The sequence below is a fragment of the Phalacrocorax aristotelis genome, chromosome Z (genome assembly GCF_949628215.1).
Source record: "Phalacrocorax aristotelis chromosome Z, bGulAri2.1, whole genome shotgun sequence".
Lineage (NCBI taxonomy): Eukaryota > Metazoa > Chordata > Aves > Suliformes > Phalacrocoracidae > Phalacrocorax > Phalacrocorax aristotelis.
The window spans coordinates 63454663-63475423 of record NC_134311.1 but is presented as its reverse complement, the minus strand read 5'-3'; the positions used below and the strand labels follow the sequence as shown (position 1 = coordinate 63475423).

The window sequence follows — 20761 nt, the reverse complement described above, 5'->3', positions numbered from 1 at the left end:
GTCAAGATCACAAAGGATATGGGTGGCTTTTGTTTTTAATAAAGCTTAAACTTATATTTGTCTACATAATTTTGAAGGGCTTTTGTTTTAAAAGCCTAACTATTCTAATAAACCCAGGCTTTTACATTGAAAGGCTTGTTTGTTCATTACGAGGGAGCTTACTACCTGAAAAATATTTGGGCAGATCTATAACAGAGCTCTGGCCAGCTTGGAGTCTCATCACACTTTGTTAGATAGTAATGTGAAGGAAGTTTGTCTGATCTGTATTTTGAATGGGACATTATTGAGCCTAGAAGATAGCAGGGTTTATTGTTGCTAGCTGTTACGTGTAAAACTTTCTGTATAGTTTCTGAATTTCAGAATTATATTGCTGGTTTTATTTAAAGTATTCTGTGTACAGTAATTTTAGATCAGAGTTTGATTAGTCTTGAAACAGGGTCAGAAATGGAACTTCCTGCTTTTAAGGCCTCATCCCAAGATGTTTTGACAGGAAAAAAAAGGCATAAGCAGTCAAAAAGAGGCAAAATGGGATAATGTGGGCTCATATGGCTTACAACAGAAGGGAAGAAAGCAGATTACCTTTCTAGAGGTCACTAGTAGAAGAAAGGAGGAGAACCTTGTGAGAACAGAACTGTAAAAAGTATGTTTTGTAATTCTGCAAGTTTATCTGTCACAAAAGCTACCTAAAGGTCAAGGTGGATGTGGGCAGAGGAAAATATTAATTGGGAATTTTGTGAGAATTACTTTACTGTTGAAGACAGTATGAAAGGTTTAAATTGAGTGGTCACTTAAGTGATTTAGATTGCATATTCATTTAATTTGAAGGTAAAATAATGTTGTAAAGTTCATACAGTTTCTAAGTGGAAACGATTTATCAGATGGTACTTGTTGTGGGAGTCTGAAAAGAGAGGATTGTGTGAAAGAGGTCTTTTTCCTGGTTATCTGCTCAGTTAAGTGCCTGACATTAGGGACAAACTTGCAGTGAAACCTGTTGAAAATCAAACAAGCACTCTGGGGCTCAAGTAACACTTCCTATTAACTTCTAAATAGTAGTACTTCAGATCACATGGTATTTCAGAGTTGCTGGTATTTCTAAGCTCCAGGTTACTTTCCTATGAGAGATGCAACAAATGGAAATATCAACAGCCTGTCATCTTTAAAGCAAAACTGATGTTTTACGTATTTTTACACAGAGAGACTTCCATGGACTTAAAGTTCACATTCCTAGTCTAGTCCAAATACCAGTTTTCAACCACTCTTCAAAGAGGAAGTTCTTAAGGAAAGTATGTTCTTTCCAACTCATTGCAATCCAGGGATGGACAGAAGGCTAGGCATCTAAGAAATGTACAAGGCTGCAAATTCCAGTAACAATTGGGCTTTTTCCAGTATGGTCTAGTCAAGAGAAGTGGCTTTGAAAGATTATGAAGAGGAGCAAAAGTTGACTTAGGTTAGTAGACTCTGTGTCTGCTTTTGTAGAATAGAGGAGTTAAAACATCATGGAGACTGGTAAGGTGTGATGCCTTGCAATTTATCCCAGCTGACAGAGACATCAAAAAAATTGGCTCCCTCTGTATGCAGTGTAGACACATCTCAGAGAGAGATTCTGCCCACCTTTACTCTGGTGGGATTTTTACCCTTCTCTTCCCTGTTAACTAATGGTATGAAATCTCTTTAATTCTTTTTTCTGCAAATACAAACATTTCTAAAATGGACAATCATCTGAGTAAAAACAATGTTAAGTGACATAATGCTGATTGGAAATAGTTTTGCTAGGGCATGGGATTTATACTTTTCAAAGCTGAGTAATGCTTTTCCACATTAACAAAAAAAAAAGAAGAACAAAAAACCGAACAGCCCAAATTCAAACTGAAATGTGCTAGATTTTGTTCCAAATTGCATTTATATTAGAAGAAAAAGTGTGATTCTGATCAGCCTTATTACTTAAATCCTGGCACACCCAAACCTTTACATATTCATCAGACCTCTCCACAGAGCGAGGCTGAAAGAACTTAATTCATAGTTTACGTTATTTTCTATCCAGAAAGGACCAATTTGGTTGCAAAATCCAATGTGTTTCTTTGGCCTTTTATTAAGTAGCGTTGTGAACACTGTATCACATGAAGTTCTAGAATACCTGCTGAATACTACTTTGATATTAAAATTCCTGGAGTGGGGGAGAAACTGATTTCCTTATTACAATATTTTTGCCTTGTTTACGGCTAGAAATGGCTTCAGCTACTTGCCACTGGAACTTAAGTGTAATGCCTCTGTTCTGAAGGTTTTTAGGGTAACTTCTCTCTTGGTGTGCTATGAATAAGGACCATCTGAGAGTCCTTTCTTGTAGCAGACTGCAGTATCTGTCTATTCTGTTTTTAGGATTTATTGTTTTACATGTACAAATTAAAAAATGACAGCTGTGTTGAGCCAGAAGCTCTCTGGGATAGCAATTTTCACCTAACAGAGTAGGTACCATTTTGATGTTTATGAAATTCTTGTGGTCTCTTGCACTTGAAAACTTCATCTTGTTCTTCAAAGTACCCTTCCAGATAATAGGTGGGTCTATCCATGTCACAAAGTTAGGTGATTCTATAAACCCTGTGCTTCGAGTTTATTTTTCATTATGTGGAGAATTTTTGAAGTTGTTATTGGCAAATGGAAGGTAATTTAGTAACAATCTGCGTTAGAAGTATAGATTTGTGGGAATCTGCATTTGAAATACTACTGAACTGAACTTTGTTCCAGTTGTTTAGTTTTATAAGATCCTTGTGGCTTTCTTTATAGTCACTAATTTCAAATTCCTTTCTAGCATAGGTTTTACCTCCTAAAAACTACCATGCTAATATTGTCTGAAAATTGAATGCTTGTTTAGTTAATGTGTAAAATCCAGTGCAGCTAGATAAATTAAATGGTCAAGTTCATGTCTTCAAATGCATTCTCACCAAAACTGATAAACACTGGGGAGGGATTCGAGATTAGAAGACATGGTAGATGCATGTGTTATGGAGGCTGTTGCCGAGTTAGATGTTCCGTGTTTCCGTGGCTTAACAGAATGTGGTAGAAGATGTGCTCTTCTAATTCTACAGCTTTGGAACAATTGTGTGCAAGTTATCTGGTCCTGAGACACCTTTCACTTTACTGACTCTTCAAGAGTTATAGTTAATGGCGGGGGTGGGGTATGGGGTGTTAGTTTGTTTAGTATTGTGGATTTTCTGAAAGTCTTGGAATTTGACTTTAAAAGCTGTGGTGTTTTTAAAGGCACTTATGGTTGGTTTCCTCAAAAATTAGGTAAGAATTGCCAATAGCATTAAATTACTAGAAGTATGGTTCTAAGTATCCTGTAGGCAAAATCTCAAAGTTCATTTGCATCTGTAAGCATGTGTGGCTTCCCAAATTAGGTAATCTTCTTGCACTTTTGTGCTTCATTTGTTTAAAATGACCTTAATTAAATGTGAAGCACACTATTAGCTCAGAGAATTGGGCCTTTTGGCTTGTTTCACTTGCTGTTGCATTGTTTTTCCAAAAGATGATTCGTATTCAAGGGCCCGATCCTGACATTAGTGACGTAGTGTGAATTAAGGGCAAATTTTACTTCTTAGTTCAGTGATGTGGCATTGCGTTCTGTGTTTCCATCTGTACCTTACAGGTTTAGTAATTACTCAAGAAGATCAGTCATACTTCTTGGAAACTAATAAGCTGACCCCTACTGATGTAGAAATGAAGCAAAATAGTTGAGAGCTTTGCCCACTAAAAACCAGAAAATTTTGTTTGAATTATCAGGGTTTGTTTTGCTGTTTTTTGTTGTGTTTGGGTTTTTTTGTTTTTCTTTTTTTTTTTTTTTTTAAATTTGTTAATACTCTGTTATTAAAGTGTAGAACTGGAGCTTTACCATAACAAATAGATTTAGGAATTTTTTCCTCTGGTGCCATCATTTTAAGGATCAGAGTTCCCAAATGCTTGCAGCAGCCTTGTATTTTTCTCTCTGTTCGTGACAAACCAGCTACTGTACATTCATATAGAGCAGTACAGTCCTTGCCACTGGCAGTCTCTCTGTGATAGAGAGCCTGTAGGCTGACATAAAGTGCAGCCTGTTGTGAACTGCTAAGTGGGAGTCTGCCAAAAACTCAGCAGACAGAACTAATTGGGGAGAAAAAGGATTTTTGTGCCCTCATCTCTCCCTCTTCAATTTTTTTTTACAAGACGGATATTGTTAAAGTAACTTGTTTATGTAAGATTTGTCTGCCTCTATTTTCTCATTGCATGAATCATTTTTTAACTTCAAGTCTTGCACCGCAGGTCACTGAGCACTTCCACATGGCGGCTGGCACAAGACCAAACTCGAGACACGCAACTCATCACAGTTGATGAAAAATTGGTAAGGGTTTTCTACTGCATACTGCTATGATACAGCCTTCAGGGTTATTTCTGCACAATAGGCGTTCAGTATGGTATTCTGCGCTCTTCTAGGAAAGCCGTATAAATGTGAGCTACAAAGCAACAATGCTTGATACATTCCTAAAAGGGGAACATCAGTAAAACATAAGTATGTAAAAGAAATATGGCATTCAAAGTGTTAAGCAATATAAAATTATGAGTACCTTGTTTATTATTATTATATTATGGCCAAGGACCAGTACGACCTGTAATTTATAATGTTTGTTCTTTTTGAAATCTAGGTGTATTTTCTGTGTGGTGAAATTATACAGGATTTGCCACCTTCCTGGAATTATCTTCATTAGAACCCATATTTCAAAAGAAATTGTCTAAAGTAGCATCATGTAAGATTATTGTTACTGTGCACATATACTCCAGCTTTTGAATATGCATGAAGGTTAGATTACAACTAGGAACAAATGCATAACATTCTTCTAATCAGTAGCAGATCAGAAATTTGGCAATCTTTTCTTGTAAGTTCTTCCATAATGTGTGGTCTGTTACTCTAGATGCAACCTGACACTTATGTTTACATTATTCAATACTATAATTTTTGTAAGATGTCTGGGGAGAATGTGTCACAGCAGAAGCATGCTTTTCATTGGTTTTCGTATTGCTTTTGAATCTTCAGGAAAGAAGAATTCCCATCATATGTACCAGACAGTTCATAATATATGTACTTTCTTGTATCCCTGAAGCTATATTAACTGCCCAAGATATATTTGGAATTTGTATTTATAAATTAAACGTTCGTAATGATAACTACAGGTTGAGACAGCTGAAGTTTAATGGGCTATTGGAAGAAACTACACCTACTTTAACAACTCTTCAGGGCTGTTTTTTTCTCTCATGCTTTGTAATATAAATGTAGCAATAATAATCCAGAGGTAAAGACATTTAAGTTCTTTTGTAAACTTTTCTGAATTTAAAAAGTAGTATAATTTTAGTTTTAAAAATTAGGGGAAATTAATACTGATTAATTAAATATGATTATCTTGCTAACCTAGGTGCATAAGCTGGGATTCAGGAAATTTCATTTAATGTACAACAGTTCATAAGTCACTATGTAAATAAGATTCACCAAGTCAATAGACCTACATTTCCCTAAACAAACTATCGTGTTTCATTATTGTAACACTGTTATTTAACATTAAAAAAAAAAAAATCTAGAGTTTTGTAGCACCTGAGTTTACAGTATCACGTTTCCCTAATTGTGAGCTCGGATGATGGATACGTAGATCTGAAAGAGACTATAGTGCAAAGACAGACCCACAAAATACTTAAATACATATTGTATTTAAACGTACTTCATCCTAAATTAGGGTTGTACATTATTATCCTGTCTGGCTATGAGTTTATACTTCCAGTTGAGTTAAAGTGATACTAATTTGAAATACAAGTATTCTGTTCTCTTTGTGTTAGAGTAAATGAATTGTAAGTGAAGTGGTTATTTCTAATGCCATTATACGTTCTCATCAAGTTGGAGACACTCATAGTTGCTGGGGTTTTTTTTGAGATCTCATAGTCACAGTCATTGACTAATTTTGCTTAATTTTGACACATATAATGTATCTAGTTTATTATTTTATCTTCAGTTCTTTCAAGTATTAGGTGAAATGTCAGACAGACAGTATTTTCCTACAATGTCAGACAGTATTTTCCTACAATATTGTCCATGTAGGTGCACGTTCTAGATGCACAAATCTCCTTTTTTTTTGCAGATGATTTTAGAGCCTGAAAGTGCTAGAAAATTATAATATTTTAAAATTTTCATTTGTAGATTTAGTTACGTTTTTGTAGAAGTTTCCATAATGCCATAAAATATCCAATAACTGATGCTCTATTAATGGGCAAAAATTTATATCCCATTAGCAAGGAAAATCTTTGCAAAGAGGTTTGATGTGTTTTCAACTCTTTAAGGTTTAGGAGTTCTGTAGACACCTGTTAAACCTCACAGAAAAGTAGAGTTCTGTATGAGCTTATTTTATGTTGTTGCAGTGTATTTTCTAATTTTAAGTAGGATTAATTACAACCCATTAAAACTAATTTAACACCTTACATTAATTTTCTGGGTTTTAAGTAATGTTGCTAGGCATAATAAAACTATTATTTCCATGCAAGTTGTAATTAAACTATATTCCAGAGGTTGATGTTTAACTTCTAATTTAAAAAGGCCCCTCCTCTTGTGTTACATCTTATTGTTAGAAATTAAGAAATCATATTTTGATGGCTTTGTTGGTTTTGTCATATCTTTTTTTTTTTTTTTTTAAAGCCTGGCATCACTTCATGGGTGGTTTTTACATGCATATCAGAAAGAAGCAAGAACAGGTTGGAAATGGGATGTGGTTATTCTTGTGTGCCTTACTCCTAACTTACTTTGAAACTGAATTCTTCTGTGCCTTGACATTTACAAGGCTGGTAGAGTAACACTGTGGTTATCGAAAACTTTTAACTACATATTGTATTTGAATTAATCTATTTCCAGTGCTTCTGTAGACCTTGTATTCCTATGTGTACATGCATATGCTAGAACCTGATCAACGGGGGTTCCTTTGAATTATCTAGAGTCCCATTTGGTTCTGTAAGGGTTAAAGTATTCCTTGTCTTTGGAAACACAAATGAAATAGAAGGGGGAAGAGCATCCCGACATTGAATTATTAAGTAGTAGTCTGTTACCTTCTTACTGCAGTCCACCATGTGTTGACTAGAACAGAAAAATGAGGGTTAATGAAATAGTAGAAAATATAGTCTACATTCATTTTTCATATTAGAAGAAAGTGGGACTCTTAAATGTAGGAGGAGTTAAATGCTCAGCTTGTATAAAATACATCCAAGAAATAATATCTTTATCTGAGTTAGTAGCTGTTTTCAGTGAATACTGAATAAAATAACTTTAAATGAACAGTTAAATCTGAAGAAAATAACATACAAAATGAAAAAAGCTAAACAGAAATACAGTTCTTGCATCACATTTTGAATCTCTGGCCACCAATTAGGTCATATTCCAAGAGTCTGGACAAATAGCTGTGTGAAAAGTAGTCTCTCAAGACCCTGCTTGCATTAGGAAATTTGGGCTATAGAGGACAAAGGCTGTCGGCAGCAAATCTCCCTCAGGTAATGTTTCAAATGATTTAACTGTTTGTGCGTATGGAATAATATAGCTTCCATCATCATTATAAAAAGCTTCAGTGGTTTTGCCTAAAACGGGGGTTTGAACGGTTTCAAATTACTGTATTTGTTTCAGTCGTTGTTAAGTAGGGTGCATGAATATTGTTTGTTGTAGCTAAAAGTTGTGCAGTTCAGCATGTGCACTTCAAGCGGGCTACCCAGTCATTGCTGGCAGCACTGCATTGTGGATGTCTAGCCTGGAGTTTCTACAGGCTAGGCACTTTTGTGAAAGTTGCTGTCTGCAGTTGGAAGGTACCCCAAAAGATATGTCAATAAAAGGACTTTTGTAGTGGTTAAATGGTAGCAATATTGCATGAAAGTTTCAAAATTAGAACAACTGCCAGAAAATATCCTTTGCATCTCTAAAGCAGAATAATCCACTGATAATGTATATGTTTTGCTCAAAGCAAAAATTATTGCAAGAGCAGTTGTAGGGTTTGGTCACTGGGGAGATCATAGAATCATTAAGGTTGGAAAAGACCCTTAAGGTCATCAAGTCCAACCACTAAACTATCACTGCCAAGTCCACCACGTGCTAGATGCTAGAAACATTGTGGAACTGTGGTTAAGGATCAGCAGGATCAGCTATTAGTTGCAGCCATCTCACATGTTTTTATTCTGCATCAGGCCAAGATAAAATAGGATAAGAGTGATCAAGTGCAATCGAAATGATACTAAAATAGTTTCTGCAGATTTGTGCATACATGTAGGGGGATGGGCTCTATTATAAGCATAACAGACTAACTACAATGATGCTACCGACATTTCAGCACCTGTCCTGAAATTGTTTTGTTTTGTCTGTAATTAACTCTTTTTTCAGCAAAGGTTCAGAAATCTCAGTACTGAAGCTCAGCAGAGGGCAAACTCAACGTAACTCACTAAAGATAACTTGCATAGACCAAATTGGGCACAGAAAATCTGAACCCCGTTTTGAGGATGAGCAGTTCGTACTTTTCAGATGATGTTCAAGAGGAGCTGTAAATGCTCTATACTGCAGCAGCCTAGGCCAAAGCAGATTAAGAAGTGGACTTAGTGGATGAGACAAAGGCTGTGGGTGTTGTTTACGTGGACTTTAGTAAAGCCTTTGAAACCATCTCTCACAGCATTCTCCTGGAGAAACTGCCTGCTCGTGGCTTGGACGGGTGTGCTTCTCACTGGGTAAAAGGCTGGCGGAATGACTGGCCGCAAAGAGTGGTGGTGAATGGAATTAAATGCATTTGGCAGCCGGTCAAAAGCATTGTTCCCCAGGGCTCGGTTTTGGGGCCAGTTCTGTTTTGGTACCTTTATGAATGATCTAGACAAGGGGATTGAGTGCACCCTCAGTAAGTTTGAAGGCCACATCAGGTTGGGTGGAATGTTGATCTTCTTGAGGGTAGGAAGGCTCTGGAGGGGGATCTGGACAGGCTGGATTGATGGGCCAAGGCCAGTGGTATGAGATTAAACGAGGCCAAGTTCTGGGTCCTGCACTTGGGTTACAACAACCCCATGCAACGCTACAGGCTTGGGGAAGAGTGGCTGGAGAGCAGCTGGAGAGAGTGGCTGGAGAGCAGGACTGGGCATGTTGGTCAACAGCCAACACATGATCCAGCAGTGTGCCCAAGTGTCCAAGGCAGCCAACAGCATCCTGGAAGCATCAGGAATAGTGTGTCCAGCAGGAGTAGGGAAGTGATTGTGCCCCTGTACTCGGCACTGGTGAGACTGCACCTTGAGTACTGTGTTTAGTATTCACAGTATTCTACAAGAAAGACATTGAGATTCTGGAGCATGTCCAAAAAAGAGCAATGTGAAGCTGGTGAAGGATATGGACAGCAAGTCTCATGAAGTGCGGCTGAGGGAACTGGGGTTGTTTAGCCTGGAGAAGAGGTGGCTGAGGGGAGACCTGATTGCTCTCTACCTGAAAGGAGGTTGTAGCATGGTTGGTGTCAGTCTCTTCTCCCAAGTAAAAAGTGATAGCACAAGAGGAAATGGATTGGTTACTAGGAAAAAATTTCTTTACTGAAAGGGTTGTCAAGCATTGGACCAGGCTGCCCAGGGAAGTGGTTGAGTCACCATCCATGGAGGTATTTAAAAGATGTGTAGTTGTGGGGCTTAGTGACATGGTTAGCGGTGGACTTTGCGATGTTAGGTTAACAGTTGGATTTGATGATCTTAAGGGTCTTTTCCAACCTAAATGATCTGTGATTCTAGTAACTACTGTGAAATCAGTATCAAGAATCTTAAGAGCTTCCTCTTGGCCATCCACAGGTAGCAGTTAGTGTCTGTTGTGTTTACTATTGGATAATCCAGGAGTAGGGGTGTATTAACGGGATTCTCAGCACAGGTAGCTCTTCAGCAAAGAAGTTGCAGAAACACTCCAGTCCATTTTTTCCAGAAGACCGCATTATTAGCAAACATCACACAGTGTTTTCAGGTTTGAGTCATAGTTGTTCACCATCTTCAAATCCCAGCTTTGGCTAGGCTTATAAATTTGTGACATTGTATAATCTTAGTTTGATTAGAGAAGCATAGTCTTTACTATAATAAACAATGGTAACACTGCAGTTTAATGTAAAATATACAAATAGGTGGAAAATAGCCTGGAATGATGAAACTTCTTCAAATCTCAATCTGATAGTCTACAGTGCTGTGAAACAAAGGACATGGCAAATCAAACTTTAACATGCTTTTTAAAGTGTGATCATTGCTAGCAGCCTTTCTGAAGAACTGAGAGTATATAATATACTTTACTCTGAACAGTAAAGCGGTAATGTGTTGTAAAATTACGTGTGAGACACTGTGACATTGCATTTGAAGACTCTGGTTTTTGCTGCTTTTGCAACTGGGTTAAGAGAAACACTTGGCGAAGTATGCATTTATTAAAGACAGGCTTACTAGATTTCCTTTTTTTAAAACTACTCTTCAACCAAGAATGCTCCAAGCATTACCACTGTATTAGATAATAAGGATATAGTGGATGTTCAGTGTTTTGGTTTTTCAAAATGCCGTTAACCCCTTGTGGGTTGTTCCTTGAGAAACCAGTTCAAGCTGTTCCTAAAGTAACTTAATGGGATGAAAGAATTCAGAACACTCTCTTCCTCATTTAATCCATCTAGCTGCAGTATTTATTCGTCTGGTTACCAGAAAGGATTCAGTGCAGGACAGCATTCCTCTTTAGATGAGGAATGTAACTTAGAAATTTGTATGTGTCTTATATGTATGGCCCTGTGATAGGGAGTTGTCATATTCAAAAGGCACAAGGTACAAGGATGGAAATCTGTGTGGGTGTTCAGAGTGAGTTACCCATTCCCTCCCCCAGCCCCAAATTACTCTCTTGTAGGCTGTATTTCTTCTATTTATTTTTTTCTCTCAGTTAGATCAGCAGCTTGCATTTTGCTTCAGAATGATGAAAAATGAATAAAAGTTAATAAAACTGCTATGTAAAATAAGGTTAATAAAAGTGGGTTTTTTCCACCCTTTACTTAGCAGATACGTTTTGAGAAACAGTTTCTAGCTTTGGCCAAAATGGCCTTGTATATGAAACCTGTGATTTGGAGCAGTACTTTCTTCCATCACAGTTGTGTCAAGTAAGCAGGTCACCAGCTTGTTGGAACTGTGGTGTTCTTGGGGTTCAAGATAAAAGAAAAATTGTTTGCTTGTGGTTTATAAAATATTTAACACAGTGTGTCTTGTCCTCTTGTTTCACTTCATATGCAATACTTAGTGTTTAGTTTGCATTCAGTCATCTGCAGTTGTGCTATTTGACACTTGAATGATACTAGTTTCCAGTGTAGAAGGTGATTAAGGTATCACAGAATGGTGGGGGCTGGAAGGGACCTCTGGAGATCATCTTGTCCAACCCCCCTGCTTGAGCAGGGACACCTAGAGCAGGGGGCACAGGAACATGTCCAGGTGGGTTTTGAATTCTCCAGGGAAGGAGGCTCCACAGCCTCCCTGGGCAGCCTGTTCCACTGCTCTGGCACCCTCACAGGAAGGAAGTTTGTGTCTCATGTTTAGCTGGAACTTCATGTGTTCCAACTTGTGCCCATTGCCCCTTGTCCTGTCATTGGGCGCTGCTGAAAAAGAGTCTGGTCCCATCCTCTTGACTCCCACCGTTGAGATATTTGTAAGTATTGACAAGATAAAATCACATGCTAGAATTTATTTCAAAATCAATGCATTCTTTCAATACAATTGAAATATTCAAGAGAGAAGACTGCAAGTAAGAATACATATACATCTCCTTTAATAAAAGTATTTAATTTAAGAGTGGAATTACATGGAGTTGAATACTTAAAGGCCTTTACATTTTGTGCTCACTGATAGTTTATTTGTGAACCTGCAGTTTTGCAGATTTCTTTTTCTATTTCCCCCACCCCCCAGGAGACAAAGAAATACTGCTCTGGGCAGGAAGAAACTGTCTTGGATAACTTTGTCAAACAGCTAATGTGAAATTTTATATTTAAAGGTTTTAATGATGGTGGGGATGGTGATAATCCTTCTCACTTCATGTATACCACACTGGTCTGCCAGAGAATATATTTATTTCTAGATAGTGATTATTTTTATTTTTAATTTAAAGAATTTGGCAGTTTCTTCTTTATAGTTTAGGCTCTTAGTTGCATTTGGTCTTTAATACAGTGCAAGCTCAGGTGTGGGGGGGGGCGTGTGTGTGAAGTTAACAGATTACCTAGCTTTGTACACATTTTCAGTGCTGCAAACTCACTATATTTTGCTGCTTGGCAATTAAATCCCTCTTCAGTTGGAATATCAACCTATAGTGCTTGCTACAACTTGTTTTTGTACACAGTTGTAGTTTGATGAAGCTTGTAGTGGTTTAGAAGACCCGGTTGGCTGGATACTGATAAAGAGCTTTCTGTAAGAATGTCAGTGGGCAACAAGTTACTCCACATGATAAAGAAGCTTTCTGTAACTCTGACAGTCCAAATAAAGAAATTGCCATCACCTTTAGCTGTCCTTTAAGAACAATATATATTGCTATGTGACTAGATTTCAGCCTGAGATAATTTTGTTTTCGTGTTTAGAAAACTACACATTTTGCAAGTAGCCCAGAACCTCGTATAAAGTGATAACATAGTTGTATCAATGAGAAGAATTACACTCTCATCCTTTTGTAGGTTTATTTGGGTTTTAGGACGGAGTGAAGGATTTGGATTTCTTTGTCTGAGAGCTTTTTGGTGCATGGTAGTGCTATCTCTGCTGGGTACTGGAAGGAGGAGTGTCTGAGATTGAGGTTACACAACCTTCTAACATCCCGAGTGTCTGTTTTGTCTGGGCTTCCTTGGTGCAGCATTCTTGTGCAAAAATTTCAAGGCTTTAGTCTGGAGTACTGGGTCAAAGAATAAGTCTCTTTGAAGGGTATGCAGGCAACTTTTTTTTTATTTCATTACCTAGTATTTCATTTTATATCAAAGATTACTGGTTTTGAAGAACTTGCTATGGTGGCTGCTCAGAACAAATCAAGGGAGTGTCATTGTGCGATGTTTCGTTTGTCTGGTTTCCCGAGGGTTATTCAACATGCAAATACTTGTTTGGTTTTGTAAGTCTAAATATGCAAGCAATGTTTCTAATCTGCTAGAAAGAATAAAAGTAAGCCATTGATACAGTCTAGTAATCAACAGGAGTAAGAAGTAACTTCATTTTTGGAGCTGTTTTGTTTAGTAGTTTTGCTTTTTAAAGAGTAGATAGTGTTTTTGTGTTCTCATAAAACAATACCATTATCTGATTCTTTTCTAGAACACCTGAGTTAGTATCCCCTGTTATGAACTATTTCTGTAGATGACATGAATTCTTCTTGTCCTGTCAGGAATTGTGAATAAACAGTTTCTTGTACAGAGCACTAGCTTTTCTGTTCAATCAGATGTGTCTTTCTACATTTTTGTAGTATACCTAAGTTGTAGATTTAAGACAGAAATCGTAGCTGAACTAACCAAGCTCTATGTACAGACTTGAAAGCTGTTTCTAGTCATGAAGTTCTAGATGAATCATTTTATCAAGTCTTGAAAGAAAAAGCTTTCCTTGTCTGGAAAGCCCAGTAATCCTGTGGGAATCCTTGAACATCTTGGTCATGCTGCAAGAGAGCTTGGCGCTCCTTCAGTACTACCCCTTCCTACTGAGAAGATCAGTGGTGGAATGGAACCAGATGCTCTTCCAGTTCTTGATGGCTTGTTCATGTGGTATCTTTGAACTACTTTCATGGCTGTTTTCTCAAATTAGGAACGTTAACCTGTGCTAAGTGGGGACATGCACCATGGAGAAAGCATCTGATGTTCAAATCCAGAGTTTAATGTGCAATTTAGTTCTTGTGTGTTGAAGCATGCACTGTGGGGAGACTGCTCAATCTCTTATGTATCTTTTTGGCGTAGTCAGTTCTATTCGCTCCATAAAGCCCATTGGCCTATGTTCAGTGCAAAGAAAATGTTTGCTTTATGGGAAAATAACTTTTGTTCTATTACCTGTTAGCCTGAAAACTGGCTTAACAAGTGAGAAGAAGCTGAGCTGTAAGGAATTTCCACAAAATGCTGATAAGACATACCAAATACAATATTTTTAAAAAGATGTTATAATTATGTTGCAGAAGTTTTTAAAAATTTAAGAGTATGGTTATTAATTCTGATTACAAACATCTGAAGAAGTGGATAGTTTTTCCTCATGGATTCATTTTATAGATATGCATATATTCATGTATAAAGATAAATAACAGTATTTTTCGGTATGGGCCAACATCATCATCATAAGTCATATATTTTAAAGTTTTCACTGAGTAGCATGTTAACCAGGCAGAAGCTTTTGAAGATTAAAATTGTAGTTTGTGCTAGTATTTTATTCTTTATTCTCCTGTTTGTATGTTTTCTTAGTTGCATGTTCTTAGGACCACATTTTTGTTGCCATGTCACCTCCATTTGAAAGCATTCTTGGCTCAACTAATTCTGATTCTCTGGTAAGTCAGGAGTTGAAGATCTGTAATGTTTGCTTCCAGTACAGATTCTTGTAGAAAGCTTCTGTTCTAACTAACTGTATAGATAAATTTAAAGAAACTGGTTTTGTCCAGTGGTATTAAGCTGCATGTTTTATTGATGATGCTGAAATACTTGAAGCCCCATCAACCTTTCCCATCCCCACCAGGGAATAATGACTGTGTTACTGTTAGAAAAGAGCCTTCTAAAACACATTTAAGGCTTAAAAGCTGTATGCACTAATTAACAAAATACAACGAACATTTAAGCAGTTAATAGCCACAACATCCGTGATGCATAGACCTTCAGTATGCTAACACTGCATAACAGTTCTCTATTGTGCATCTCTTTAACGAGGGTAACTGTGTCAGTTCTTTTCGTGCTTCACTACCTGCTGTGTATGGAAATTATGTACACTATTTAGCACTTGCTTTCAACTTTTAAAGTCCATGCATATTACATAGAAGCATTACATCTTGCATTAGGGTAAGAGACAGCTTTTAACGGGTCTGGCTTCCTTGTAATTTCTTAAATGCAACTTTTCTTCTAAAAAGCGTGCACCAACAGGGATTTTGCTCTAAATTTGCATTTCTTGATTGGGGATTTGCTTCTGTTTTCCTCCCCTGTGTCTCAAAGATCTGTTACAGAAATCACTTTATAAAGGAGTTGTAAAGAATAGAGAACATGCATCACAATGAAGGCAGGCATTCGTTTACATGATCTCAGGATTTCTCTATATTGTTCTAGTAGCAGACCATGCACTGGTGCAACAGCATTGTCGAGGTAAACTTTGAAACACTACTTTTTGCCATTTTTTTTTTACACCCACCTTTGATGAATGTCTTTTTTTTTTTTGATAAACAAAAGCCTACCTAGTTTGTTACATTTTAACCCTTAAAATTAAATGGGGTTCCACAGCTACCATTAAATAGGGAATTAGTAGGTAGGTGGAAGGTGGAAGGAGAAGAACACTAGAATGCATGAAAACAAAATAAAAACCGAAATATTTTAGTATTCTTTGCTCTAGCTGCCAGCCCAGGGGGGATTGTTAGCTAGTTAAAACTGAATCCACAATGGATGTTTCATATACTGTAGTGAAAATCTTTCTTATGACTTCATCATAGGAAATCTTACTAGAGTTATCAATTCTTAAGACTCTATAGTACATCCAAATTTGAAGTCAGCAGCTCAGACCTTAGGATATTTGCTGTCCAGATTGAAGGATGAATTGGCCAAGGTGTTCCTGCTTCACAGCGGCAATTGCACTGCTTATGTGTAATTCGTGCCCCAGTTCACTGCTAGGCTCTGGTCCCTTGGGTGTTTTGCAGCTTGAACTGGTAAAGGACCTTTCCACAAAACTGGGAAAATGCACCCAGCCACAAATTTAACACAGATTAGACACCTTCCCATCCAAAGGCTGAAGACAGTGAAAAAAGTGGTGCCTGTATTTGGGAACTCCACCTGGGCCTTATTTGGAAAATTTCTTAATGAGTACTTTGCAGGAAGCTTTGTAAGGTTTTTTGAATGGGCATGAAGCACATCAGAATTGTTAATTTTCTCATTCTTGGCAGAATTCCTGAAAAACAGTAACTTCATAAAATTCACTTAAGTTCTATGCTTAAGATTTATTTTGTAAATACAGGTAACTTAATGTTAAAAATAAGGGCATTTAGTAAACTGAAATGGCATCAGAAATACACAAAAAATACAGAAATTACTCCCAATGTACAAGAGTAGCCTGAATTTTGGCTCTCACGTAAGGTCTGGAAGACCCTCCCCAAGCTGCTGGTTGGGGCTTTGGGTGTCCATGATCAAAACTACATTTTATAGCCTGTCAGCTCAAGAGTCATCTTTAGTGAATAATTCACCAAAATATTCTTGAAATGCTATGTTTAGCTTTGCAAGCCAGTCTGTTTATTGTGACTTTTGCTAGGAGTATAGCATAAATAATCAGAACTGCAAACTGAATAAATTTTGTTTGAAAGAATATACCATCACTGAGCCACAAGTGAACTACAATTTACTTAATAGTATATACAAAATTGAAATAATCAGGGGAATTGGTATAAAGCTGTCTATTCTAGGTGGGCTTTAGCTGCTAGTAATTCTGTCTTCTTTTGTTTAAAGCTCCTTTCTGCCTGTTTTTTTGTTGTTGTTTTCCAGCTGAGAAATCATATCTGTAAGAACAGTTGCTTATTGCAGTAAAGCAGTAGAGTGTTGCCATAACTCTAAATTATTCTAAGAGGAATCAGGCTATTTCAATTGTTCATGTATCCCCTTTATTTTTCTAAATGCCTCTCCTTTTACTTGGTATTTATTTGGTATGGTCTAAAAACTTTACTGTAGTCTTAACTAATTTTTTTTTCACTTTTTTTAATCTGAGGATTGTGAAGTTCTTGCAGAATGCTTGGAAGTTGTGCACTGTAGAAAAATCTTACTTTAAATGCTTTGCAGGTAATAAAAAAACCCCGCCACTTGTGTGTGTGGAAGCAAAAGATTTGCTTACATAGGCTTTAAATGAGTTCTAGAAAGTACGTTCTCTCTAAATCTTGCTGTGTAAAGGAAGAAAAAACTAGTTTATAAGATCTGCTAATCCAGACATTTTTTCCACCTTGTTCAAGATCAGCATGCTGTTTATTTGTTTGAAGAATGTCATGACCACACTGAACTCTCTGACTTCTAGTAGCAACATCAATCTATTTTTATTAAATATATTCTTCTCCCCTAACCACTTCTACTTTCCTCCATTTAATAATGATTTTCTTAATTTCAGTCATATGGAGAAGCTGTGAAGTGTAAACCCAGGTTTTTGATTCCCCTTCTTTTTAGTGTTATGATATTTACCCAGACAACATTTACAAAACTAAGACATACTGTTAGAGGAAAAAAATACATTATTAATAATTAAATGATAATTTTGTCTTCTCTTTGATTCTTTCTTGGCAGAAAAACTATACTGAGCATCAAATACCTGTCTGTGCTGAAAGTGGGACTTATGTGTGTTGAATGTTTAATTTTTAAATTTCTAAAATGTTGTTTACCTGCCCATCAAGAATGCAAGCTGAATGTTAGGTATTTTTTTTCATGTTCGTCAAGAAAAATGCCTTCCTGTTTTGAGGGTTGTCAGGGCACTGAGAGAACAAAATCTGAGATTTTTGTTCTTATTTTTAATATTATGTTTTAAACTAACAAAAGCATAACTCAGTAGCTTTTGCTGTAACTTCTACCATTAATCACATTTATAAATACGATCTCCCTATGGCTTTTGCAGAAGACAAATGTGAATACAATATTTGGGAATGTAATGCAGACTACAAGTGAAGTGTTTTAAGATGTAAAAGAAGTGTCGGTGAGGGGGAAGTCCTCTGCTTACTAGTGTGAAGTCATGTTCCAATTTGTAGAGACCACCTGGGATTTTTAGAAGTCCAATCAATTTTTCCCATTTACTCTTTCATCAAGTTCTCTCTGAACAAATCCAAGTGACATTGGTTTCATGGTGTGTGAGATGTGTCGTTATGTTTGTAGTATCTCATGCAAGCAGCATGGAATAATATTGGGCATGCAAAATACTGGGAAAGTGGAGCGAGCCTTTGTCCCAACAACAGGGAAGTTCTCTAGGAGGTTTCGCAGCAACAGCTAATGTTTAGCCGTCATGGCTGTTGCAGTAGTATCTCCTCAGCTGAGACATACAAACTGATGAATAGAGTTTGCTGAAGTTAACAGCACTTGGAATCATGGGACTGTTATGGGTGCTGACACCTCCTTTGCATAATGGAAGTCAGTAGCCTAAAAAGTATTATAATGGATTTATGTTGATTCCAGTAATGTGACAATTTCTGCTTCCGTTAGACCCACTTTTCAGCATATCCTTTTCTCCACATCCAGTTTCTCTGTAATGTTTTCTGCAAAACTGCCTATGGAAAGAGATTTTCTTTAAATGGAAGCTTTCATGCAATCATAATTATTACTGAATTCTGTTTCCTGTTCACAATGTTTGGTTTCTTTTTTAAAATACGGTTCTTTCACTGCTTTTCTCATCTTCATTAATCATTCTGCAGGATGGGACAACATGTTATGGGTACTACCATGTTGCTCACAGATTACCGTGATAATGCAGAAAGATTATGAAGCCTGAAAGAAAACTATATTCTGCATGATACAGAATTTCCTAAGGGCAAATATGCTTTTTATCCCGTGTTATGTCTGTAGCTGTTAGATAAATGTTGTCTGACCATGTCTAGTTCATTCTGCTCCCTTTCTCCACTTACAATTTGCATAGTAGATTCTGTTCTTTTACATTTGTTTCAAAAATACCGTATTGAAGTGCAGAAACATAAATGTTCTCATCCCGACTTGCAGCCTAAGCAGCTGAGCTCACTAAATAAAAAGCTCTTTTCACAGCAACTATTCTGTGGGTATTATGCAAGATGTTCTGTGCTTTGATATAACAGCTCCTAAAGAAAGTGTATTGCAACATAATTTGTAGCAAAACTTTATGCATTTAGTCTGGTAAAACATGTTGGGGGTAGGGAAGAGAGCAAGCTGTTGTAAACTCCTGTGAAGTGCGGAAAACTTCTACTTTCCCTCCTTTCTAACAAGTGTAAACTATTGAGGTTAAGTAGGTGGGGCAACCGGAAGTAATTACTAAGGCCAGTGGCATTTTTGTGGTTTAATAAAGGCAGAAGCTAATTATTCAGTTTTTATTTAAGTGAAATGATGCCAAAAAGGAGGTTCCTGCAGAGCAGCTGCACTCCTTCAGTGTTACCCTAATTTACCACAGACACAACTGTCACAAACAGAACTTTTAAACTTGATATATAGCCACGAAAGTAAGGAACCCTTTGTCTGGAGTGCATGCAGAAGAACTCCTTTATACAAATCAACCGGCAGATGACGGACAATGATGAAAATTTGATTCTTTGAAGTCATAATGTTCATTGAAATGTGTGAAATTCTGTTATTGAAAAGAGAGCAGCTAGCAAGACTCTAAATCCTGGGTGGTTGCTGGAAGCTTGCTGGGAGGTTTTTCTGTGTTTTGACATCAACTTCCCATTGCTTGTTCCCTGTTTCCTTTATTAAAAAAAAAGGGGGGGTGTGCTAAACAGTAGGTAGTTGATAGTGGTTATGTACAGTTTTTGTCTATGTGTGGAAAGAAATGTCACAGGAGAAACATGACACCTTTATGCACACCTGACCCGTCTATTCAAAAACACTTGTTTTCAGAGGTACTTTCACTTTATCTCTTTCCCTTGAATTACAAAGTTCCATTTCTTGTCCCTTTTGGAATTTGTGCTATTAGTGGAATACTTAGAAGGAAATTCTCATTTCCGTTAAAAGTCATCTTCATGCGGAATACTGCTTTCATTGACACTGCCACTGTGAACCAGTTTTTCTCCCTGCTGTAGAGCACATTTATTGTTTATTATTACTCTTTCCAGAACAGCTTTACCAGGCTTTCCACCATGACAAGTGTTCTTAAGTAGTGTAATAGTGTGTAAGTGTGTAAGTGTAATAAAGACAAAACCTTCTCTTAATCTGTAAGCAATTTGATGTGATTTCTGCTGTTTAAAAAAAGTGAGTCCCTCTCAAATTGCCTCAAAATGAGTAATTTTTTGATTTACAAAACAATTCAGAGGTTACTATTAAAACCTCCCCACCTCTATATCTGTATGAAGAAAAACAGAATGTCAGAATGCACCTTTTAGGTGACACCCTGTGTTAAAAATGTGAAGCAGGGTTGTTAATTTTTAGTAAAGCAAACCTATACAGTTCAAATATCAAGTCTTTCATATCGTTACCTTATTATTTAGAATTTTGAGTGCTGAACACCTCACTGATATTTTAATATGCTAATATAGCAAAATTCAGTAAGGAACACTTGAAAAGAAAGAGATAGTAATGTGAAACCAGCTGTCAAAAACATCTTTGTTTTGGAAAGTTGGTTCACAGGTAGTTTCAATGAGAACTTGAACTCAGAACAAAGCACTGAAGACACAGTAAAGAGTTCAACCCAGTGCAGCATAGTTCTTTTCAAGTATTATATTGTTTTAATGGCATCTTGGAGCGGGAGCTTTAGCCCATTGAAATGTCGCTTAAAGGACAGGTTCTTCTGTCACTAGCTGGAGCTGTGTGGATGAAATGATCACAATAGAGTGTTGTAATGCATTTTAAAAGTGTGAGAAATCAGTTTGTCTAGACTAAGAGTGCGC

At 37.0% G+C, this 20761-nt stretch overlaps 1 protein-coding gene across 1 annotated transcript in view; it reads left to right on the top strand.

Moving 5' to 3' along the window:
- Nucleotides 1–20761, top strand: part of NDUFS4 (NADH:ubiquinone oxidoreductase subunit S4) — a 49591-nt gene that overhangs the window by 16790 nt on the left and 12040 nt on the right. Inside the window, exon 2 of the mRNA XM_075078307.1 lies at nt 4294–4372. Within this exon, the coding sequence (XP_074934408.1) occupies nt 4294–4372 (79 nt within the window). The remainder of the gene's footprint in view (nt 1–4293; nt 4373–20761) is intronic.